General features: G+C 55.6%; 2 protein-coding genes across 6 annotated transcripts in view; both read right to left on the bottom strand.

The window, feature by feature from the left end:
- The window catches only part of KCNIP2 (potassium voltage-gated channel interacting protein 2), a 44134-nt gene extending 37826 nt beyond the window's left edge, over positions 1-6308 (bottom strand). For all 3 annotated transcript variants that reach the window (XM_062001022.1, XM_062001019.1, XM_062001020.1), the window contains exon 1: positions 6171-6308. In XM_062001022.1, coding sequence (XP_061857006.1) covers positions 6171-6243 — 73 coding nt within the window. In that variant the 5' untranslated portion in view covers positions 6244-6308. The remainder of the gene's footprint in view (positions 1-6170) is intronic.
- Positions 6309-16022: 9714 nt separating this feature from the next.
- The window catches only part of ARMH3 (armadillo like helical domain containing 3), a 131046-nt gene continuing 122736 nt past the window's right edge, over positions 16023-24332 (bottom strand). For all 3 annotated transcript variants that reach the window (XM_062001505.1, XM_062001504.1, XM_062001506.1), the window contains one exon: positions 16023-18312. In XM_062001505.1, coding sequence (XP_061857489.1) covers positions 18220-18312 — 93 coding nt within the window. In that variant the 3' untranslated portion in view covers positions 16023-18219. The remainder of the gene's footprint in view (positions 18313-24332) is intronic.

Below are 24332 nucleotides of genomic sequence, written 5' to 3'. Positions count from 1 at the left end.
AGAGCACCTGGTGTGTGTCCCTTGGAACCCAAAAGGCCCAGGTCCCCAGTGTTCCCAGCTGGGGTGAGTTGGAGCAGCACAGATGGGACACCAATGCACCCCAGAGCCTGCACAGGGATGCTCACAAGTGCCCATAGGTGACTCACCCTGTCTGGACCAGAGAGGAAATGTTCAAGCAGATTCACATTCCAAGGCTTCATGGTGCAGGTGACAAGCCCCCATGCCCCCATCCCCATCAGCTCCTTGTGAAGGCAGCAGCCATCCTGCCCCCAGCTCCCCTCCCAAAGAGCTCTGTTTCCAAACAAGCTAATTACTCACACCAGGGCCCTGCACCACACATTTTCATTTGAAGCAGAAGACAAATTTACTTAAAAGCCATAAGCAGCCAGAGCCACAGTAGCCTGGGGACAGGAGGACCTTGCTAAGAGCATCTTACTCAGCATGATCCTGTTGCCACGTTTCCTGTGCAAAGTCCCTTGGTAAAGCCCCTCAGTAGGATATCACTGAGAGCAGATCCCCTCCATCCCCTGCACCCCTGCCCCATGGGAAGGGGCTCCTCTCCCTCTGTGCTCTCAGGGAAGCTGCTCTCACCAGCCCCAGCAATTCACTTGCTCACCAATAACCACCCTGGGACTCGGCAACCCCTTGGCAGAGGGGTTTGATGTCCCGTCCCGAGGCAGAGCCCCTCCCCACGGTGTCGAGGCGGCAGCCTGCCCGGCGCAGCCCCCACGGCACGGCACGGCACGGCACGGCAGGGAGATTCATTTCACTAGCGGCTCATTCGTCTGCCACACGATTAAAGCCCAGGGCTGGGATCCATCCCGGCGGCAGGAGAGTGATTTGCCAGCAGATGGATTTATCATCTCCCAAGCAGAGCAATTTGGCTTAAACAAAACCAAACCACTTCTCCTAATGAAAACACCCTAATGAGCAGAGCCAGGAGAGAGGGGGAGGGCAGCTCCACTAATGGGGTCTCTCCTGTGCTTCAGGGCTGGCGCAAGCCCCTGATGCCCCAGCTGGAAGGCAACGCATGAGGCTCAGCTCCAGCCCGGACCTATGGACTCAGTATAGCCCAGGGAAAAACAGAGCCTGCTCCAGAGACCAGCTCTGCTCACCCTCCCAAACCTCCTCCTGTCCTGGCTCCCAAAACTCTGGGGACAACTGGTCCCAGCACAGAACACAGCAGCACCACCGAGTACGGACACCTCCAACTGCGACATGGCCATGCGTGGGGAAAAAACTCCTGGGGAAAGAGCAGAGCGCTCCCTACCCGTGCATCCCCAGCCCTGTGCAGCAGGAGCTGTGCGGCAGGAGCTGTGCACCTCAGCCCAAGTTAATTATCCACGGGTGCCTGCCGAAACCAGCCGTTCCACCGCCCAGCCGAACCCACCAATTCACCCTGTGCCACCAGTTCCCCGCAGGCTCCCACCTGCCTGTGCCTGAGGGGATGCAGCAGCAGCTGCCAGAACCTCGGCTCCAGCCTCTCCACCTGCAAAACCCAACCAGCCGGTGGGCAGTGGCACCCGGCAGCGCGGTCCCTGTGGCCCCTGCTCTGCATGCGGCTCTGCCTCTGCTCAGAGCAGCATCCCACCCCCCAGCATCCGGCAGGATCTCAGCCTCTGCTCAGGAGAGGCCGCAGCACCCCCTGAGAGGGGATTCATCAGCATCCAAGGGCTGCAGACAAGCCAGGACAGCAAAGAGGGAAGAGGCAGAGGGGTAGAGATGGCAGAGGAAGACAGCAGAGACGAGGCAGAGTCAGGCAATGCTCCCATCACCCTGGGAAGGTGCAGCAGCCGTAGAGGGCAAGGCGCTTTGGCACAGAGGGGACCCATGGGAGCCTCCCACCCCGCTGCACACGTGGGACCCCTTTCTCCACCCTGGGGGCCTCCTGGGGAGGCTGGAGACCTGGCTCAAAGGTCAGCCCAGCTTCCAGCCCGGCCTCACTGCTGTGCCATGGGCAGCGGGAGCAGAAGTGACAAGCGAGAGGGGAAGGTGTGGGTCAGCAGTAGTGTGAGGGAGGCAGGTTAGTGGGGGAGCAGGGGGACAGGCAGCATGTTTTGGTCCCCTGGGAGAAGGACATCAGTGTGTATCACCCCTCCTGAGGGCTGCTTCTAGGAGGAGGGGACTGCTGCTGGCCACAAGGCCACAGGCAGCCAGCCCTGCCAGACCTGCATGGGCAGAGCAAAGCGAGGTGGCCATGCACCCAGAGCTGCTCCTGTGCTGCTCGAGGAAGCAACTGGGCAAGTGAAGGAGATTGTTTCTGGGCATGGGCATGGCAAGGCACTGCCATGGTCTTGGGCACAGTCCCCATCCCCAGGACCCACTCCAGCAGGTAGCCACAGCACACAACCCACCTCGTACACTCACATCCAAGCACACTGCCAGCCCCTGCCTCCCTCCTGCCCTGCTCCCACCCCACCGGCCCTCTCCCTGCATCCTCCAGCTGCAGCTCCCAGCTCTGTGCCTACACACCCTATTACCTGGGGCAGGCTAGCACTGACATCCCCTCCACACCCTGACAAATCAATTATCCCCTTTACAGGTGGGAGTCCTACTCTAAGGTAAGCTTGTGGAGGTTTTCCTGCGGGCAGCCGCCACGGAGCCGCCGGATTTGTCGGCAGCAGAACGAACCCCCGGTGCAGCCCCACATCTGCCAATCACCTGGGATGCGCCTGCAGCCCACACGTGGCTGGGACACGGCTTTACCCCCGCGGCAGGGACTGGTCCGGCTCCCGACAGCCCCACTGACCCATCCTCCCCTCGGCGTGTTTGCAGGAGACAGCTCGTCTCTCCTTTCTTACTGCCCCCGGGAGAGAAATGCCTCTGAAACACCCTCCCTCAAGGTGCAGAGCTCAGCCAGGTGCTGTGCTGACCGGTGCCTGTGGTTTTCATCGCACTGGGTGGGCTGCTCAAAGTGCTAAGAGTTAGGGAGTCCCCATCCATCAGCCGTGCCTCGGGAGGCAGGAGGATCCCAAAGCTCTGCGGATGGTCTCTATAGCAATTGCTTCACCCACTGCAAACGCTGCGGCTGCCTTTGGGGTGGAGCAAAGTCGTTGCTCGAGACCCTGCAACATGACAACGGGGGGGAGAAAGCAGGGGTGAGAAGGGGGCGGGGGCTGGGAGAAGTGAGCCTCCTAACGCCTTTTGAGGAACCAACAGCCCCAAAGACGAATAATCCAGCCTTCCAAAATGCAGCTAAGGGGATCGACCCACCCCAAACAGCCCAGGTACTGACCCCTCGCTGCTGTGTGCTGTCCCGCTCGCAGGACACAGCACGGCTCGGACTGGCTTTGTCCCACGGGGTGAGACGGGGTCCTGGGCCACCCACCCCTGCTCCCCAGCTGGGGCTGCGGGGATTTGGGGCCAGGGACACGGTACCTGCGCTCCTGAGGGCGAATCGGCACCAGGCTCCCATCTCTGTGGCACGGAGGGCCATGTCCTGAGCAGCCCCAGGACACCGGCGCTGGGCTCTCCCGCACACTAATGGCTCTGGTCATTAGAGCTGGGGCAATAATGGCATTTATGGACGGCTTTTATTGCTCACTGGCATCATCCACATAGCCCCAAAATGGGCCACTTTAATTTCTGAGTGGTGGGATTTAAATCACTTCATAACACCCAGGTGGGCGCCAGCCCCGGGCTCTGCAGCCAGGCAGGGTGATGCCCCGTGCCCTCGCAGCAGGCCTGTGGCGTGGGCAGGCTCCGTGCCCGTGTTGCCCCGGCACAGGGAGCTGGTGCTGGCTCTCACGTCATTCGCTCACTGGCAGCTTGCAGAGCTTGCCCTCACTCGGGTGCTCTCTCCTCTCACACACACATCCACGTGCCACACAGCCGCTCTGCCTGGGGCCCGGGGTGGCCAGGCACTGCTGGAGATGCCCTGGGGAGGAGGTGGCTGTCACTGCACCCCCTTTTTCTACAGTTCTTTACATTTAAAAGTCAGCATGCTGCCAGGGAAGATTTGGGGGTTTCTGCCCTGCACACGGCTGGGGGTCTGCTTCCTCTTAGCTCCTCTCCCTCCTTTGGCAGGGAGGATCCCTAACTCTTCTCTGGGCATGCAGAGATGGGGATCTCATCTACCCCTATGCCTATTTTTGGGTAGTGATGAGGAGGCAGCAGGAGCAGCTGCTGTCCCCATGCACACCTGCAATTGCTGGGGCTGCTGTGGGGCTGCTGCATCACCTGACATCAAATCATCACTCAGTCAATAGCTCTTGCATGGCAGATGTCCTCCAGGCCCTGACAGATCCTGGTGGATGGGGGTCCCCGAGGCTGCAGGAACACCTCAAACTGCTCATGCCTGCCCCCAAGCAAGGCTGAGCTACCAGGTACCAGGGACTGGCAGGGACCCTCCCATCTGCAGGGAGAGACTGAGCCCACGCTATCACTGCCAGCTCTACCCCGAGGCTTTGCTCCAGCCCCACAGAGGTCCTGTCTCCTTGTTACATCCCTGGGGAACTGGGAGAGCCCAGGCCAGGTGAGCAGGCAGGGACTTGAGCTATTAAACCCTCGCTAGAGCTAAGGCCACATCCCCTCTCCTCCTGCCTGCATCACTTCCACACTTTCTGGGAGAAAACCAACTTTCTCTCTACACAGAGGGACAGCTTCAGTGCGTTCAGCCAGGGTGGGGAAATCAGCACTGCTGGGATCAGCTCCCTCTCCTCCCTAGTGATACCAACTCTGCCCTGGTAGATCACTGACCTGACAGTGCTGGCAAATGAGTGACGTGCCCTCCCAGGGCCTCTGTTTCCCACACTGGGAAATAGGGCAGATATTTCCATCCTCAGTCCCCAGAGGCTCCCCAGTGGCCCCATGCCCACAGGCAGGGGCTGGCACAGTGGCACGGCTCCCCTCTGCCCAGGGTCCTGCTGCACACAGGTAAGCCCAGGCGTAAAAGGTCTCAGGCTCTAAGAGACTGGAATATATTTTTAACTTCAGTTTGGTTTAAACCCATATGGACATTTTAAAGTTACTGGAGAAAGCAAAAGTTGTGTCTGGGTTCCAAGTTCCTACACAGCTCACAAATATCTCGCCTGCAGCACGTTTGGGCACGCAGCAAGCAATGCTTCCTACACATGGGGCTGCTCAGGAGAGCAGAGCAGAGGTCCTGCCCTGCTACCACCTCTCCTCGAAACTCCAGAGCAAAGCCTGGAATCCACTCCAGGAAAAAGCATCATCATAACTCAGAGGAGCTGCCTGTGCACACATCCCAGTGCCTGTGGCACAAGGGCACCCAACCCCACCAGCCACAGGCAGCTTCAGCCCCGCCGTGGGTCCTGGGGGGGCAGATGGGAACTGCTGCCCTATTTCACAGCTTCTATGATGGAGGCCCTGAAAGGGGACAGGATTGGGGCTGATCCGTGGAGAGCACGTGGGGAAGGAGAGATGTCACCAGCTCCAGCCCAGCCACTTCGCTACAGGACAGCGGGGCAATGGACTGAAGGATGCTGTGGTGGGATGTGGGATGCCAGACAATTCCCTGGGGGGGAAAGGATGGAGGGGGATGCAATAGGGTCACAGCTGGGTTATATTTGGCATCCCCGCCCCATGGCCACCCCATCCCAGCGACAGAGCATCTCTGGTGATGCTTTGGGAGACACCAGGTGACAGGTAGAGAAGACACCAGGCTGCCGAGCTGCTGGGGTTTGCTGAGCGGGGTGAGCCTCTCCGTTCCCAGGGGAACCTGCTGCTGGGGTGCTGCCGTGCCACCTCATGGTGCAGGGGGGCCCCAGGCACGGACCATGCCCAGCGCCAAGCCCTGGTGTCCCGAGGGGCCTGGAAGCAGCGGTGAGGCCGGGGGGAGCTTGGGGGCGGCCGAAAGCGAATCAAGCATCTCACCTCCCCGGCGAGGACCCCTTGCCTGCAAACTTGCCTCGGGACAACCTCCGCCCGCCTGGGACCGACTCCAACCCGCCCTCGGAGCATCTCCCCCGCCCCGGGCCCGTCCCCCTGCTCCAGCGCCGGGGTCGCGCCCCCCACCGCCCTCCTCCCCCACCATCCCCGGGCAAGGCGTGCGGCGAAGCGGGGTGGGCGGGGAGCTGGGGCTCAGCCGGGTCTGGAAGCGGGCGGGCCGGGGTGCCCGGGGTGCCCGAGGCCGGGGCGGGGTGCCCGGGGCCGCCCCCGCGCCGTGGTCCCGAGCGGCTGCTGCACCTTCCCCGGCGGGCGGTACTCACCCGTGAGCTGGTCGTAGGAGCCGTCCAGGTCGCGGGAGTCGGACAGACTCTCCTTCCTCCCCTTGCTCCGCATCTTCCCGCCCCGCCGAGCGGCGGGGGGAACCGCGACGGGGCGCACGGGCTCCGCCGCCGGGCAGGGGGGGCCCGCGCCCGCCGCCTCCCCCCGCCCCGCCGCCCCCCGCGCTCACCGCGGCTCCGAGAAGGGGCCGGCGGTGCCGGGGAGCTGGGCTCGGCACGGCTCGGTGCGGCGGGCAGGAGCGCGCAGCCGCCCCGTTCCCCGCCGCCGCCGGGGCTGGGCACGGCCGCCCCCTCCCTCCCGTCCTTCCCCGCCTCCTCCCGGGAGCCGCCGGCCCAGCCCCGCCGCCCTGCGCCGCGCCGCCGCGGGGAAACTGAGGCACGGCCGGGGCCGGGGGCTCTGGGGAAGAGGCAGCGGCTTCGCCACGCACCGACGTGGGGGCGGTTTGGGAGAGCCCGGGGGTGTCAGGGCCGCGCAGGGACGGAGAAGGGGACGGGGATGGAGGAGCTGTGAGGCAGGAGGAGCGCAGACACCCACACCTCGCTGCAGGGGAGTGAGGGTGTCTCGAGTCCCGTGTGTGTCTGTGGACACGCTGTGCCGTGCCTCGGGACCCCCAGGAGCCGCAGAGGAAGGAGGACCCCAGCCCTGCCCAGTCCAGGGCAGCGGCTGCACGCCCCCAGGGTGGAAGCTGAGTGGGAAATGGGCCAGAGGCAGAGTGGATGTGCAGAGACCAAGAGAAGTGGGGAAGGTGGCCCCGGTCCTCCCGCCTGTAGCCAAGCACAGGAGCAGGTCCTCGCCAGCCACTCCCTATCCCGAGCACAGGTTTCCTGTGCAGGGTTGGAGCCTTTAGCAGGATTTCCCCCCCATCTCTGCAGCCCCAGGGAAGGGGTGAAGCAGCAGCACACCTTGGGAGGCTTCCAGGGGCACGGTGCTGCCAGAAGAGCTCACTGCCACGCTGCTACATCTGGCACTGGGGGCTGGAGGTCCCACTGCCGCCCCTGGTTATTTGCTGCCATCTGTGCACAGTGCCACCCAGGGGATGTGGACTATGATGGAGAGAGTCCCTGACATGGGCAAAGCCAGGGGCTTTTGTCACTCCACTGCCCATGCACTGCCTGTTTGCACGGTGCCAGGGGCGCTGGGCACACCTCGGGGGCTGCTCAGCTCCCGGCCTTTCCCACCTCCGCTCCCTTCACTGGTTCATGCAGCTGAGCAGAGGGGTCGGGAGGCTGGGGGGAGGTGAAGCTTCCCGTCGCGGTCCCTGCCGGGGGGAGTGGCGGGGCAGAACGGGAACGCGGGGCAGTGCGGAGGGAGCCCCGTGCTCACGCGGCAGCGTGTTGTCAGCGTACTTTGGTGTCAAGCCATGAAAGAAGCCGCCTTAGCGAGGCAGCGATGCTTAGCAACTGCCTGCATCTAAAAATAAGAGCCATTTAGCGAGGAAAACGCAGTGGAGAAATGCTCAGAGCACTAAACACATTCCCCTGGCCCTCCCTGTGGCCCGACCACCACTGAGGAGCCCATGTGTGCAGCCCAGCTGGAGAGGAACTCCCGGGACAGCCCTGGCCATGTCCCCTTTGCAAAGCCACAGCCCAGCCAGCCCAGGGACCCCTGTGCTGCTGGGCTTGTCCATCCTTACCCTCCCCATCCTTCCTCCATCCTCTCCATCACCTTTTTATCCACATCACCTTGGCAGCCTCTGGGGATGGGCAGTGTCCCAGGGAGGTAGCCTGGCTCAGGAGGGCTGTGTGAGCAGTGGCCAGGCTCCTTGCCCCATTTCCAGCATGCTGTGGGTCCATCCTGCTGCGGATGTGGTGGGCACAGCAGAGCTGCACGGGGGAAGTTTTCACCTTCTGCCATCCCTGGTCCGTCGGGAGGCAAACATGGTTATTTTTATCCCAGCTAAGTGCTCCTGTTCCTGCAGGCAAGCGAGAGTTGCTTTGCCAGGCTGGAGAAAGGGGGGGAAAGTTGGGTGGGTTGGTGGGTATCACAGGATCAGATGAGGCAGCCCCAGGGCCAGGCTGACACAGCCCATCCCCCAGCAGTGTAGAAAACAGGGGGGACAACTCACTTGCTCCCTGGTCACAGCTCCTTTCCTTAGCAGACACAAGGGCTGGGCATCCTGCCAGGATTCACAGCCTTTGAATCTTTCACTGCTCAGGAAAAAAACTGCAACATCTTCCCCTAAATGTTCCTCCAGGCACTGGGAGCCGGGGGGCTGCAGGATGCTGGGGGGCTGCAGGATGCCAGCGTGGGAGCAGCCCTTTCTGCTGCAGGAAGAAGTCCAGTCCCTGCCCACCTGGACGTGTCAGAGGCTCTGCTGTGGGTGTGCTGGGTGCAGACACCTCAGTTATCACATCTGGCCTGAGATAAAGTCACAGAGAGCACATCCCTCATAGTACAGCTCACCAGGACTTGTGGCAGATCCACAAAGGCCGGGCCAGGCCGAGGACAATCGCCTAAGTGGTATCCAAGACCTTAATCAAGGCTCTGGTGTCTTGCACAGTCCCACTGCTGCTGGACATGGCCACCACAAAAGCAATCAGCAGGGTCAGGGTGGGCAGGAGCTGTCTGCAGGTAGGGCTGTTGGTCTGCACCGCCATGGCCAACGCTGGATTAACAGTTTCCAGAGGACAGGAAGAGCTCCAGCAGCTCCTGCAAGACCAGATCCCTTACGAGGGGTAGCTGGGAAGCTGGGCCATGCCCTAACTGGCAAAGAAGTGGCACAGGCTCCCCAGCAAATGGTGCACAGCTCACTGCCAAACCCATATCCCAATGCCCAGGGCCAGGGAGGCATGAAGGACGGGCAAGTGGGCAGATCCAACCTGCTGGAGCGGGCAGGGGTCCTGTGGGAGCACCCAGATCCCCCAGCTCACCTCTGAGACGGCAGCAGAGAGCCACAGGGGAAACGGGGCACTAGGTAAACCAGCCCCAGGGCTTGGCACAGCCAAGCCACGGTGGGATAGGGATGGAGAAGAGGAGGATGGATGGGAGATGAGGGAGGCAGGGTGTCCTCAGGACCACCCATCTATCCTCACCGCGCTGGAAATCACTCACTCGCATCAGCGATCACCCATTCGCAGGGCCCGGCGTGAGGCACGTTCCTTAAGTGGCCCATCTATCACCTGTCAGCTCAGCCATGCTCCGCTAATGACGCCTGGCGGGACCAAAGCTGCTCCCCGGGCAGCGGGAACGGCTCTGAGCAGCTTGAGAGGGGCTGGGAGGTGGGCACAGGGCCACGCCGTCCCGGGGCTTGTCTGTGCCCAGGTCAGTGTGCGGCCAGCACAGCCTTGGCAGGAGTAAATGGGGAAAGGGACAAGCCTGGGGACCCCCAGTGTCCCCTGGAACACTGGATGCAGGGCCCTGCTGCAGGCAGAGCTGTGCCAGGCTGCCACCAGCCTCCTCTACACCCCGGTTCCACAGCCATCCCTGTTCCTCTCCAGGACACTCACCCCGCAGCATGGAGCCCGTCCCTTTGTCCCATCCACACCTCCAGCCCGAGATGATCCCAAACTGCTCCCAGCCACAGACGCAAGGGGAGCCTGGAAAGGAGGCAGGAGCACTGGTGTCTTCACCTCACCGGGCTGGGGTTCAGGGGTACAAGGAGCTCTCTCCCAGGCACAAACCCTGCAAGTCCTCTGCAAACAGCCCAGTGTGGCTGCTATAGGGGACAGGGGAAGGGAAAGACACAATTTAACACTTCATTAGGTAAGCAGGAGGCATTGATCAGCCCCAGCAGCCTGCACGTTATCTAATTGCATGTCTCCATTCTTACTAATTCCATTGGAAAAGCAGAGAGCAGGACTGGGGAGCCCGAGCCTGTAGGAAATTTCAAACAGAGATGTAATTGCTCTAAATCACAGTGCTTTATCCACTGTTAACGGCATTTGAAAGCCATGGTCATCAACAGCAGTCCTTGGGATGTGCTCACAGCAGGTGCCATTCATCTTATTTTGGCTGTGGTAGCCTGGTGTCTCTGGGCTCGGATTTACACTCAGCAGCAAGGGACAGATCTGCTCCCCCAGCAGAGGCTCCCAGGGTGGGACACAGCACCTGGGGGCTGGTTCCAGGAGCAGAAACAGGAGCTCTTTAAGCCAGCTTAACCCCTTGCAAAAATGCCAGCAGACAGCAGCTTTCACAGAATCACAGAATGATGGAGGTTGGAAGTGACCTCTAGAGATCATCCAGCCCACTCCCTGCTAAAGCAGGTTCCCATCGATCAGGTCACTCAGGAACGTGTCCAGGTGGGGTTGGACACCTCCAGAGAAGGAGCCTCCACACCCTCCCTGGGCAGCCTGTGCCAGGGCTCCCTCACCTCAACAGCTTTTCCTTGTGTTTAAGTGGAACTTTTTGTGTTCCAGCTTGTGTCCATCACCCCTTGTCCTGTCACTGGACACTGCAGAACAAAGTGTCACCCCGTTCTCCTCACACCTACCCTTTAGTGCTGCTGAGTTCCTCCCTCACTCTTTTCCTCCCCAGGCTGAACAGCCCCAGGTCCCACAGCCTCTCCTCATAAGAAAGATGCTCCAAGTCTCTTGATCATCTTGGTAGCCCTTTAGCAGCTTGGGGCCATTCCCCTCCCAGGGCCCACACAGCCCCCAGCCCAGAGGAGCTCATGGCCACGCGAGTGGCTGGGGGTTGAACTCCAGGCAGGGCTAAGGGCCTCACACAGGAATAAACCACAACATTTACCACATCCACAGAGGAAATGTGTCTGGGTGGCACCAGCTATAGAAGAGCTCCTTGGCCTTTGCAGGGCTGAGGTCCTGAGTGCTGGGGGAGCAGCTACAGCATGGGCAGGGCCTGCCGAGGTGATGCCTCCCCAGGACATGCACAGGGAGGACGGCTCCCGTCTCTGCCAGCCCCTCTGCAGTGCCACACGGGCAGCTGCGAGCCACGGTGAGATCCAGACCCGGGGGAATGTGTGTGTGTGTGTGTGTGTGTGTGTGTGATTTCAGCTGCTGAAAATCTTACAAAGCTAAGATCAGGAACAGATGCCTGCAAGCTGCTGGCTGAGCCTCGCAAGCAGGAGTGCTGCAGGAGAAAGGGAACCTCCTTTGTCAAATGCAAAGCAGCAGGTGGGAGAAATCTGCGTGTGCAGGAGGGAGAAAGGACTTTGCATCACACTCTGTGTCCTCAAAAGCTGTCACCTGCCTCTGCTCACGCCTCCAGCAGTGAGGGACTCCCTGATGTGACTTCACGGCTGGGTGGGCTGTGGGGGCTCTGTGCCCACCTTGAACGTTTCTCTGCCACTTCTGCATAACAGATGCAAAATCTGGGTGAAGAAAAGCACTTGGTTTAGAGAGCTTTAGAGACTGGACTGGAGCAGTCCCAGACTCAGCAGGTGCCCCAGGTCTCATGAGCTCTCTCAGCATCTTGTGCTTGTAGGCTCAGCTTTAATTTAGAGAGGACCCAGATGCTATTTCAAGCCTGCACTTACACTATGTGGGATGCCACACTAGAGGCCCTTTCAGAAGCTCAGGTCTGCTCTGAAAGCAGGTGGTTATCTGTGTAGTGAGTCCATGCTGTGGCCATGTGTCCTGCTCTGTGGTGCCCAAGCTTACCTCTGAAGGAGGAGACATCCACAGAATCATAGGATCATTTCAGTTGGAAAAGACCTTTAAGATCATCAAGTCCAACCCCTCACCTCACACTGCCAAGCCCATCACTAACCCACGTCCCTCAGCACCTCAGCTACCCGTCTTCTAAATATCTCCAGGGATGGTGACTCCACCACCTCCCTGGGCAGCCTGTGCCAGTGCTTAACAACCCTCTCAGTGAAAAAGTTCTTACTAATCTCCAATCTAAACCTCCCCTGGTGCAACTTGAGGCCATTTCCTCTTGTCATGTCTTTCATCACTGGGGAGAAGAGACCAAGCCCCACCTCACAACATCCTTTCACGGAGCTGTAGAGAATGATCATGTCTCCTCTAGGCTAAATAAACCCAACTCCCCCAGCTGCTCCTCACAAGACTTTTTGTCTAGACCCTTCCCCAGCTTCATTGTCCATCTCTGGACATGCTCCAGCACCTCCTTGTCCTTCTTGTAGTGAGGTGCCTAAAACTGAACACAGGATTTGATGTGTGACCTCACCAGCACCAAGTACAGGGGACAATCACTCCCGTGGCCCTGCTGGCCACACTATTTCTGACACAAGCCAGGATGCCATTGGCCTTCTTGGCCACCTGGGCACACTGCTGGCTCGTGTTCAGCTGGCTGTTAACACCCCCAGGTAACTTTCTGCAGGACACCTTTCCAGCCACTCTGCCCCAGTCTGTAGCATTGCCTGGGGTTGTTGTGGCCCAAGTGCAGCACCTGGCCCTTGGCCTTGTTGAACTTCATGTGATTGGCCTCAGTCCACGGCTCCAGCCTGTCCAAGCCCTCTGAGAGCCTCAAGCAGACCTACACACCTGCCCAGCTTCGTGTCATCAGCAAACTTACTGAGGGTGCACTCGATGCCCTCACCCAGGTCATTGATCAGTATGTTAAATGCTCCCCAGCACCGAGCCCTGGGGAACAGCACTGGTGACTGGCCACCAACTGGATTTAACTCCATTCACTATGACTCTCTGGGCCCAGCCATCCAGACAGTTTTTTACCCATCTCAGAGTAAGTCCATCCAAGCTGTGGGCAGCCAGTTTCTCCAGGAGGATGCTGTGGGAGACTGTTGAAGGCTAGTAAAGCTAGTAAAGTCCAGGCAGACCATGCTGGGAGTGCAGCCTAAGCACACTGCCCGCCAGTGCCCGTCCCATCCCCCAGGGTTGGCCATGGCACAGCCAGGCTGACAGCAGGGTGCAGGGGCCAGGGTACTTCAGCCCTTGCTGCTGGAGCAGCACTTGCTATGGGCTTCGAGAGCAACTGGCTCATTAATGGGGCATTAGAGCATCCTCACCCCTGGGAGGGCCTTGGTTGAACCCTGGGGCAGCTAATTAGTCATTAATTGCTTCAGAGAGGAAATGAGCAAAAACCCAACCTGTTCATGCCTGCAGCAGTGACCTGTGGGCCCTGGGACTCAGCCAGGCTGCACGGCACAGAGAAACGCTGGAAGGTTCATCTGTCAAAGCAAAGCAAAGCTGGAGAACCAGCCCAGGTCAGCGAGTGTCCATCTCCCTGCAGCCTCCCCAGCCCCTCTGGGACTCCCAGGAGCTCCCAGCCTCAGGCAGCAGCCTGGCAAGGCTCTGAGCTGCGCTGCAGCCAGTGGCAAACCCACCTCATTTAATCTATTCAATTGGATTCAATTTCCAGCCACGATTCAATTAGCCCCGGAGGAACAGCACGGGAGAGCAGAGGCCACGGAGCACGGCCTGGCCCGAGCCCTGGCAGCGGCTGAGCTGGACTGGGGAGCGTGGCCTGGGCTGCAGGGCTGGCACCCCACGCTTGTCCCAGCCCTCTGGGACACGCTGAGATGATGGAGGCTGCAGGGGAGCCCTGTTTTGGCAAGGGGAGGCGAGGGCTTGTCTGTGCCCAAGCTGCTGGTCCTGACTAATGTGTGGGCAGATGCAGGGCAGAGGCTGGGGGGAGTGCTGTCAGTCACAACCCTGAGAGGTGAGAGCCACTCTGGGTCAGATCCAAGGTCTGCACCCTGAGCACGTGCCAAGAGCAGCCTAAAGATGCTCCAGCAATGCTCCCCCAAGGGTGCTGCCTGTCCCACAGGTTTGGGGTCACCCCTGAGCTCACCCATACTCTGCTGCAGTGGGGAGAACCAGGGCTCTGACTGGCACAAAGGACTCCCAGAAGCCTCAGGAAATGCCAGGTCCCAGAGGCCTTACAACAGTCCTTCCCCAGCCTCCTGGCCCAGACTTTCATCTATCACATTTCTGTCTGCTCTCTCCCTGAAAGCATCAGTAAAGGTATGAATTAGTTTCCACTAGGGGAAAAGCCTATCTTAGCCTGGCCTCTTTGAGTGTCTGCAGCTCTCAAAGCTGTGCTTCACCCTTTTCCTTTCAGGTTATGGCAGCTGAATGTTATAACTTTTCAGTTATAACAGCTCTACCTCCCAAAACAACCTCACCTTCACAAGTACAACATTCTGTCCATCCTGCTCATCCCAGCAAGTACCAAACAAGAAAACAGCAAACAGGCAATAAGAATAAATATCCAGGAGGCACTGATGCTGACACTGAGCCAGAGAGCTGCTTGTGAGTGCCAAGGGCACCGTTCCCAGTGTGCTGTTCTTCAGGGAGGGAGAGAAAAGCACCCCAACAGGCATCAGGATGGAGGGTAGCTCAATCCTACTGAGATATAGCCCCCACACCACACAGATGGGATCACAGCAGGTAACAGCCATGACAAGGAAGAGGATCAAGAGGCTCACAAACCAATCAGAGCAGGTGGGCAAAGGTGTATCCTAGAATCATAGAATGGTAAGGGTTGGAAGGGACCTTTAGAGATCATCTAGTCCAACCCCCCTGCAGAAACAGGTTCACCTAGATCAAGTCACATAGGAACATGTCCAGGTGGGTTTTGAAGACCTCCAAGGAAGGAGACTCCACAACCCCTCTGGGCAGCCTGTGCCAGGGCTCCCTCACCTAAACAGTGAAATAGTTTTTTCTTATGTTTAAATGGAACCTTTTGTGTTCCAGCTTCATCCCATCACCCCTTGTCCTGTTACTATCTACTACAGAAAAAAGGGATGTCCCAACCTCCTGACATCCACTCTTTAGATATTTATAAATGTTAATAAGATCACCCCTCAGTCTCCTCCAGACTAAACAACCCCAGTTCCCGCAGCCTTTCCTCATATGAAAGATGTTCCAGTCCCCTGATCATCTTGGTGGCCCTGTGCTGGACTCTCTCAGGCAGTTCCCTGTCCCTCTTGAGCTGAGGAGCCCAGAACTGGACACAGGACTCCAGATGAGGCCTCACCAGGGCAAAGTAGAGAGGGAGAAGAACCTGCTCTCTGGTAACTGAGATGCAGGGGTCTGGTACTAACTGCATCCCTGAGGAGCAGCCAAACCATCAGGCACAGCTGGCTGCCCCTGCCAGCCTCCTCTCAGCACCCTGTGCCTCCTTGGACAACCCACAGCCAAGGCAGGGGAGACTCACCTCCTGAGGAGCTGCCTCTCTCTTGAGCCTGCATAAAAAAATGGGATGTGTAAGGTCTAAGGCATGAGAGACGTTACCAAAAGCCACAGTGACACTTACAAATCAATTTTTAATAACTCCCTCCAAAGTTTAGCTCAAACTCAATTTTTCTCCTCCAGATTTTGGTCATTATTCTTGTAAAATATTTGTCTCCCTGCAGTGACTGCCTAATTTAAAGGCAGCAATCTGATTTCTCCCCACACTTCCCAAGCCTCAGAAACAGCTCTTCCAATATTAGACTGGGTTGTGAATTAGAGATAATAAAACACACAACTGCTCAGAGCAGATACAGGAAAGTTTGGGACCTTCAGCCGCATCCTGGGGCTGAATGTTAGAGTTAAATGACTTTCTGCTCAGTTCAAGCTGGCCTCAAAACACTAGCAGTAGTAGGGTGTTTAACAAAACAGGCAAATCTGCAGCAGAATCTTTGAGCAGGAGTTTGCTGACACCAGCAGCAGAGAGCATCACACTGTGCACTGGTAGATCCCTGCATCCCTTGCTCATCCACGGGCTCTCAGTCTCGCTTGTCTTTCACTCACTGGCAGCCCCAGGGCCATGTAGGAGGTACACAGGGCTGCTCACCACCAGCTCCACAGGCTCCACAGCTCCACTGTCAGGCGTCTCAACGTCTCTCTGCATAGGCAGGGGGCTGGTGAGTGCCCTGCAGCCAACATGCCACCAACAGTGACAGGGCCATCCCAGTCACAACCCCGCGCTCCCCCTGCGAGGGACAAACGCTGCACACTCCGGCCAGGCAGGGCTCTGCTATTTATTGAGCTCTAGGTTTGTATGTACATCCATTTACAGTGCTTGGTTCAGTGACAGCATGACAAGAGGACGTGTGTCAGCCATTCCCTGCTCAGCCCTGACGAGTGCTGATCTCAGGTGCTGCTCTCAGTCATAGCCTGGGCTTCTCAGTTCATTCCAGTAAGGGAGCAACCTGAGGGAGGCAAGACCTTTCACAGTCAAGCCCGGGGAGAAAAGCCCCAAATCCCAGAGGCTGTAGAGGCAGACTCATCCCCAGCTCTCTGGCCTTTCTCTCAGCTTAAGTGGAATGAGAAGACAGGAGGCACACGGCCAGCCGAGTGATCCAGTGCTCTGACAGCATTGAGGTGGGGGCTGCACCCCCCTTTAGAAAAGCCTCCTCTTCAGAGGTGAGTTCCTCGAGCCCAAGCTCCCCACACTGCAGAAGGCAGTGCCACGTGATGCATTTGTACTCATTTGCCACTGGAGAAGCTGCCTCCTTCTGCAGAGGGATTTTCTGGAGCCTGCTTGCTCCCCCAAGCACCGTCCCTCTGACACGTATACAGTTCCACAGACTGCCACTGCAGCAAAGCAAGTAAGTGTCTGGCTCAGCTGACAAAAGCCAGACAGTTCCATGCTGAGGCAAAGTGTGCTCTGGAGGGAGAAGCTGGTGCTCCCAGGGAAAATGTAGGGTCCTCATGAGGTGCTGTGAGCAGTGGGGGGCCAGGGACTGAGCTTGGGCTTCCCATGCTCAGGGCAGGTAAAGGTGAAACATTAACGCAAATAACACAAGTTAACACAAATGAGCCTTGCCCAAAACTGGTAGTAAATGAGCCTGGATTCACATCACACACTAACCTACGAGGATGAGAGTGGAACTAGGCACTTTCTTGTCAAAAAAAAAGTTTTCTAGGGAAAAAAGAAAGACAAAAGTGGATGTGGGCTATAAACCACTTCCCTGCTGCAGTCCAGAGTCAGGCCAGATCCTAAGATCACTGCTGGGAGCTGAAAACACAGGAGCAGGGTGTTTATGCTGTGTATTCCTGAGCTGGCAGCTGGACATAGCACATGGAACAGGGCCAGACCTGGGCCCCTGGAACATTGGCTCTGGAGCAGAAACAGCAGCAGCAGCCCCGAGTGCTGCCTGAGGAAGATCTCAGCAGATGGTTGCTGCAAGTCGCTGGGTGAAGATGGGAGGGCAAGGCAGAAGGTGAGGTAACTACTTCTCCAGCTGCATTTTAACTGCTGGCAACACACAGGAAAAATAGGAATGGGGACTCCTTAGCTCAGGAAGATCACCAGGCACTTGCAAACATGTGCAAGGCGGATGTTCCTGTGAGGAAGAGCAGGATTGTCACAATGCAGTCGCTGATGGGCAACAGGGGAGTGGGGGAGGGAGACAGCCCGTCCTCTGCCCCACAGAAGTGGAATACCTAAAAATGTCCCTCCACCTTAGAGTCAGCAGAGATGAGCTGAGCTACCGGAAGTAACAGTGATCCTGAGCAGAGCTGGTCCCCAGTTGGAGTGCTCTGTTTGATGACCCATATTGCTGCATACTGGCTCAGATTGGACTCTGTAAGCCAACAGTCTCAGAGGCAAAGTTTCTCCTTCTCCAGTAACTCAAAGGCTTGGTTCAAATGACACCTTCTGACATCAGGAGCCAGCCGTGAGCAGGACCTGCTCCTTGAGAAAACTGTTTTATACCCCAACCTGAAGAGATGGATTTGACCTACATTGTGGGAGGACAGGTTGATCCAGGCTGATGGAAGAGAACAGCCCCCACCTGGGATCAGAGCTTTCCCTGTAGAGCAGGCGAGTGATCTCAACCCAGAACTGTCTCACACAGCTGGACTGGTTTTATTGTTTTGGTTGTGAGCTCTCCCCAGCTCTGCTACAAAGGTTTCCAGTGCATCTTCCCTGAAGCTGTGGAGGGCACCTCCCGTTGCTGTGTCACAGGAATGGCTGCCCACTCCCATGGCACCTTACAAAACTGCTTCCTCCTCCACATGCCAATCACCTCTCCTCAGCCCCAGTCCTGTCGAAACACACGCCTTTGGGATCAAACACACAGCAGCAAGACTCTCCCCTAAAAGAAATGCAGTCCCTTCTGCAGGTGGAAGGCAAGGGACAAGCAGCTGCAGATGTGCAGTGTCCCTGCCCAGACAGGCCCGTCTCTGGTCAGCCCTGCGCAGCTGCCGCAGCTCCGCTTCAAGAGATGGTAGAGAACTCCTTCAGCAGCAGCTCCTGGCTCAGCGTGTTGAAGGCAAGGTTCTTCCTCACATTGATGCTGATGGACCGAACCTGGTAGAGACAAAACAAGATATTTTAGCCAAGGGACTCTTCCTGGCCCCTGTGGGCACGGCAGCTTTGACACTGCTGACCTTAAGTGGAACTTTCTGTGTTCCAGCTTGTGTCCATTACCACCAGTCCTTCATTGCACACTACAGAAAGAAGTGTTGCCCCATCCTCTTGACATACACCTTTTAGATACCGGTAAGTACTAATGAGGTCCAGTTCCCTGATCATCTTGGCGGCCCTGTGCTGGACTCTCTCCAGCAGTTCCCTGTCCCTGTCGAGCTGAGGAGCCCAGGACTGGACACAGGACTCCAGATGAGGCCTCACCAGGGCAGAGTAGAGGGGGAGCAGAACCCCCCTAGACCTGCTGGTCACACTCTTCTTGATGCATCCCAGGATGCCATTGGCCTTCTTGGCCATGAGGGCACATTGCTGGCCCATGGTTAGTTTATTGTCCACCAAGACTCCCAGGTCTCTCTCTGCAGAGCTGCTCTCCACCAGGTCAATTCCCAGTCTGTACTGGTGCATAGGGTTGTTTCTCCCTAGGTGCAGGACTCTGCACTTGCCGATGTTGAACCTCATGAGGTTCCTTTCTGCCCAGCTCTCAAGCCAGTTAGCTGCTTCATGGGATAACAGGAACATCTACAGTACATTCCAAATGAGGCAGGGATGGGAGAGGATGCTTCTGTTTGGATGCATGTGCTATGATGTGTTTCCTATTCTGGGGCAAGGTGATGGAGAAAGGGAGCACTTGCAGGCTGCAGCTGGAAAAGCTGCTTCTACTAGTGCCCACTGGAGTGCCAGCCAGCATTCTCCTGGATGAATGCAGTGCCATGGCCTCTCTCCTGCTCCAGAACCTGCAGAGCCAAAGATAGGGAGTTAAAGAAAGGACAGAGGCCGTGCTACTGCGCTGTAAACACAAATGATCACCCAAGCTGGCAGAAAACCATGGGTTCAGAGCCAGCCGTGTGTTTTCAGTGCTGAGTGTCTTACATTTCAAGTTGGCTCATTAGTTGTCTCTGAGGAAGAGACACCTTTATCCCTTCATGATGCCAGGACTTCTTGTCCCCTGCAGAGTCTGTGAGGAAGAGCTGGGCAGCCCTATTGTGCAGCAGCTTCCCTTCCCCCTCCTGCCTGCAGACTCCTTGGCCAAACACGCAGGCCCCAGACTGGGCTCTGTCTCAGCTGCGCTCAGCAACGGGAAAACAAAGTCAAACATCATCTGTGTCAGTGACTGTGCAGCAGTGACAGAAAGCAAAACTGACACAAGCTCATCCAAACAACGGGATTACAGTTCCCAGAGACTCGGAGCCTGTGATAATAAGGTTGTTGCTGACCTGGTTAGTGTTTTGTGCTTTCTAAAAGCACCCAGGGATGAATTCTACAGAAGCAGAATGAGGAATCCAACACTGAGGGCTGGAAGAGCAAGTCAGCAGTGTTTATACTGCTGAGGGTCTCACTTGCTGCCCTAGTGAGGAAAAAAAAGAAGGGCAGAAAGCTCCCAAAAAGCAGAAAGTAAGAGTGGGAAACAAATCAGAACATGGAAGGTTTACAAGGAAAGCTGTGAAACAACCCCCAGTGAGCCCCACTGCACAGACCCTAACAACCCGAGCAAGCAGCAAAGATGTCTGCACTTAAAGATGCAATATTCTGTGTTTTATGGTGTCTGCAGAAACCACAAATTCTCCTTCATCAAGATGCCTGGAAGAGACTCCATGTGTCTTTGTTCCCTTGGAGCACCCTGTCATCTCTCTTCTCTGGGTGTCTTTTGACTTAGTCCCTACTGAAATAGTTTGAGATCGTGTCTTCTAAGATCAGCACAGGTTATAGCCTCTGTGAAACATGACTGCAAGTGGTCTCCAGAGCACTGGTTTGGACTAGGCTGTCTCCCTGCCAGGAGACAGAGTCTCACTGACAGGATTTGGTCCCAGTCCTTCTGAGGGTTCCCCACCTCAGCAATCCAACCCGCTCTGAGAAGAGGGGAACAACGTGGCTAAACAAGCAGGCAGAGTCCTCTGTCCTGGGGAACAGGACTGCCTGCAGAAGGGACAGATGCCACAGGTAGTGTAAGCCAGCATTCTTATTCTCACTAGAAGCATATCTGTGGGTCCCAGCAACAGAAAGAATCAGCAGCAATGGTTTCCTGGCCATGAGGACTGCGGCCAGGCGCCAGCAGCGGCAGAGGCCCAGTTCATACACACGTCAAGGTCTCTGAGAAGGATGGGGCAGCAGTCTCTACATGCCCAGAAAGGGAGGCTGGAGTGACACATGATGAAAACACATGGCTTAGCAAAAACTGTAGCTATGGGGCACAGCACTGAGAAATTAAGCCTGTTTAGTTTGCAAAGAGAAGGTTTAGGAGGAACAGAGCAAACAGTCACCAACATGTAGAATGAGGACAGAAAGAGAACAGTGAGTAATATTTCAGTGGTTCCCCAGGGAGCGGGCAAGAAATACCCAGCTTAATTTAAGACAAAGATGATTTACACTGGAAAAGAGGAAACAGTTTTAAACCTACAGGTTGTGAAGCAGAGGAGTAGATCACCTGGGGCCAGTGTGGATCTGTTTTCACTTAGATTTAGGTTTCAAGAGGAGCTTAAATAAAAACTTTTTAACAACAGCAGTCTAGAGAGATTTAGTCCTGCTTTAATACAAGTTGGGCAGAGGAGTGGGCATAGTAACACACAAGATGACTCTGACATTTCTACAGCCTGTGCCCAGCACTTCTGCTCAGGGAGAATAGGCAGCTCTGAGCCAACCAGCTCAAAAGGTAAGAATAGCTCAAATTAGAATGAAATCAAGTTATCTCCAGCACCAAGGCTCAGCACAGGGAGCCAGAGCTCATCTCCCTTCTCTTTGGGGTTGGAAGAAAAGACAGCGACACAGGGAAGTGTCAGCCTGTAACAGGAGCAACTTCAGAAGCTAAGGTGCTGCATCTGTGAGGCTACAGCTCATGGTGCAGGGGGCAGCCCACGACTGGCTGCCTGCCTAGAAGCTACTAGAACTCTGGAGTGGCTTATACAAGGGAACAAAACCAGCCTCAGAGAACAAGCTCAAAGCTTTAAGATCCATCCTGCAAGAAAGTAAAAGCAGAGCATATGCCCCCTCTTGCTTCTGAATAGAGCATGCTGGAGCACTCTAGGGCCAGAAGAGCTTTTAAAATTGTCTTTTCCCTACTAGCAGCCTGGATCACATCTAACTCAGAGACTCTGAAGAAATGGGAAAGACATGAAATGCTGACATCACCTGGAGTACAATGGGCAAATGAGAGACCTGGTTAAAGCCACAGCTTCATCCACAGAGGAAAACATTACTCAGTTCTAGTTTTGTGTCATTATAGCTGGATGTGTACAACACTGTACCAATGCTCCTGTTTTGCAGCAAGTCACATCTATTAAACCTGTTTCCAATCAACAAGCAGCTCTTAAGAAATTTGTACAATGGGAGGAAGGTTTACACTGACTACTACATCTAATTAAAAGCCAAATGAGCGTAATTTCCCCTGCAGAAATCAATCCCTAATCAGAGCATTTTGAGACTCTGCTGAAACCTATCCAACTGCAAAGACCATGAATGTTTTAGAAAGATGCTGAAGCTCTTTCCACACATTCCTCCAGCTGCAATGCCAGAGTCCAAAAGCTCACATCCAAACCATTCATTCTATCAAAGCAGCACAGACCTCAAATGACATCCCTGAGGGGTTCAAAGGAAAAGAGAGGGGGGGAAAAAAAAGTGTTAGAAAACTTCCTAACTTCCTTCCTTTAGCCCCTCAAAGGCAGCACAACAGGCCAGCAAACCTAGTTGATAAAACCCTCTGCACATCACCTTCCACCACAATGTGGCTGCAGTATCACAGCCCTTTGAAAGCAGCTTTGAAAAGGGAATAGGAGAAGAAAGCAGATTTTTCTTTGGGATTAGCAAGAAAGAGCAGCACTGAGGTAAAGCCAGAGAAGTGAAGCAGTGCATTAGGAAAGCACGTCAAAGGAGTGAGAATAAGATTTCTAAGCATAAAGGAGCCAAGAGAATGGCTTGGGCAAGTTTCTGCTCACCCACTTAATGGGAGCACAGAGCGATGAAAAGGCAGCTGAAAAGGAAAATGGCTCCTGTGTGTCATTCCCCACCAAGAAAGACTTGCTTTAATGCAATCCCACAGACAGAGATAAGAAAAGCAGGCAGAACCTGGAAACAATTAGTTGCAAACAGATCCTGTTCAGGAAGACCTGATGGGACCAGCATGAGTTTGGAAACCATACTGGAAACCTGTAGTTCACCATCAGCCCTGCTCCTTTGGCAGAGGCCAGGACGGAAATTGCAGCAACTTCATTCTGCCCCCTCCAAGAGGCAAACCTCAGGAGCTGGACATAATGCCGTGGGTAGGGGGATATTATCCAACATCAACCCAAGCAATGACTCAGAAGCTTCACAAAAAGGAATCCAAGGTTTGAAGAGGGTATTGGGAGGACAGGGCAGACTAGGGCCTTTTTGATGAGTTGTTTGAACAATTAATAAAGCCATCAGTTACTGTGCACCTAGAGGAAAAAGCCAGCGTAGAGAACGGGAAGCCAGCTGGGTTTGCTGAACACAAATCATCACATATCAGGTTGATTTCCCGCTGTGTTGAGGGAATGGCTTAATGGAATGCAGGGGATTTTTCTGTAGCTGTGAGTAAAGAACATTTAATAGGGTCCCAATTCTCAGGGCATCCAGAGAAATGTGGATTAAACAGATTCACAACTGGGTCAAACCAGCACATTTAGTCAGTAATTATTCAGGCTTTCATGTGCTCTTGAGGAGAGGGTCCCAGGGGTACCTGGATGGGCAATTTTTGGAAGGGAGTTGAGGAGGGACTGGTTATGCTAAATAGAGTCTTAAATGATACAAATTTATGGTTTTGGGGGAAAAAAAGGCTGGAAAAAAAAAGAATTTTGTCTGAAATATTTTGTGGCTGTAATGATCTCAGGACTGAGAATGTCATTTTAATCAATTGGCATGATCAGCCTGAGCTTCTGCCAGGCCAAGTGGAAAGCAGGGCACGTGCAGGAAGCAGAGCAGTCATGTGGCCAAGAGGCTGGGAAAGGGGTCAGCAGCCCTTGGGACAGAGCAGATGACAACAGAAACAGAAAGGTACTGTATTTCCAGGGTACAGTAGGAGGAGAAGCCCATGTCACAGGAAAGCTATGGCCACATTCTTTTATGTGTATTCCAGGTACAAACAGCAGGTCAGAGAGATAAAACACAGGCACAAAAGAGCACAAGTGGGTTTGCCTGTATATACCCAATGGCATTGTGGAAGGACTCAAAAAAGCCATTAAAAAGCATTCTATAAAAGGAAGAAAAACCAACTCAGGAGTGCTTGCTCTGGAGCAGAGTAGACAGAGGGAGGCATAACATTCCCAAACTCATGCAGACTCGTGACGGAGTGGGCAGGCATCAATTACTCATCAATCAGCCAGGACAGAGCTGGGAGAGAGAATCAGCTCCCAAACCGGTGGAGAAAGCTGCCAGAGTTAGAGATATCTCCCTTCTCTGAAGTTGTAATGATTCAAAAGTGAGGAAAAACAGGCAGCCACTACAAAAGCATTGCCTCCCTGGTGAGGCAGCCGGCGGACAAGACAGTGTTGCATCAGGGCTCAGAGCAGGGTGAGAAAGCTGGCTTGCTGTAGAACAGAACTACCAACCCAAACAATTTGGACTTGGCTTTATCTTTGCTCTATTATTTTTGTGAGGCTTTCTACCAATAGTCATCTTCTCTGGCAGGAGGAGACATTTTTAGGGAATGCCTTTGCTTTGGAACCCTATTTTGTGAGTGATGGAGAAAAGCAATGAGCAGGTACATGTTTCACCAGGATACTGCGCAGTCCTGTATTTTGCAGTCCCCTTAACAATAGCTAACAGGTTAAGTTGCTCTGTGTGATAGACCCAGGGTGGGAGCAGTCAGCTTGCCCACTGTCCAAATTTACCACCACAAAGCCCAGTGGGTCCCCGTGGCAGAAGGGACAGAGACTGGGTGAGTGGTTGCTGGTCTG

This window comes from Colius striatus, chromosome 8 (genome assembly GCF_028858725.1).
Source record: "Colius striatus isolate bColStr4 chromosome 8, bColStr4.1.hap1, whole genome shotgun sequence".
Classification (NCBI taxonomy): domain Eukaryota; kingdom Metazoa; phylum Chordata; class Aves; order Coliiformes; family Coliidae; genus Colius; species Colius striatus.
Note: the sequence above shows the minus strand (reverse complement) of the source record. Positions and strands in the feature narration are given on the sequence as shown.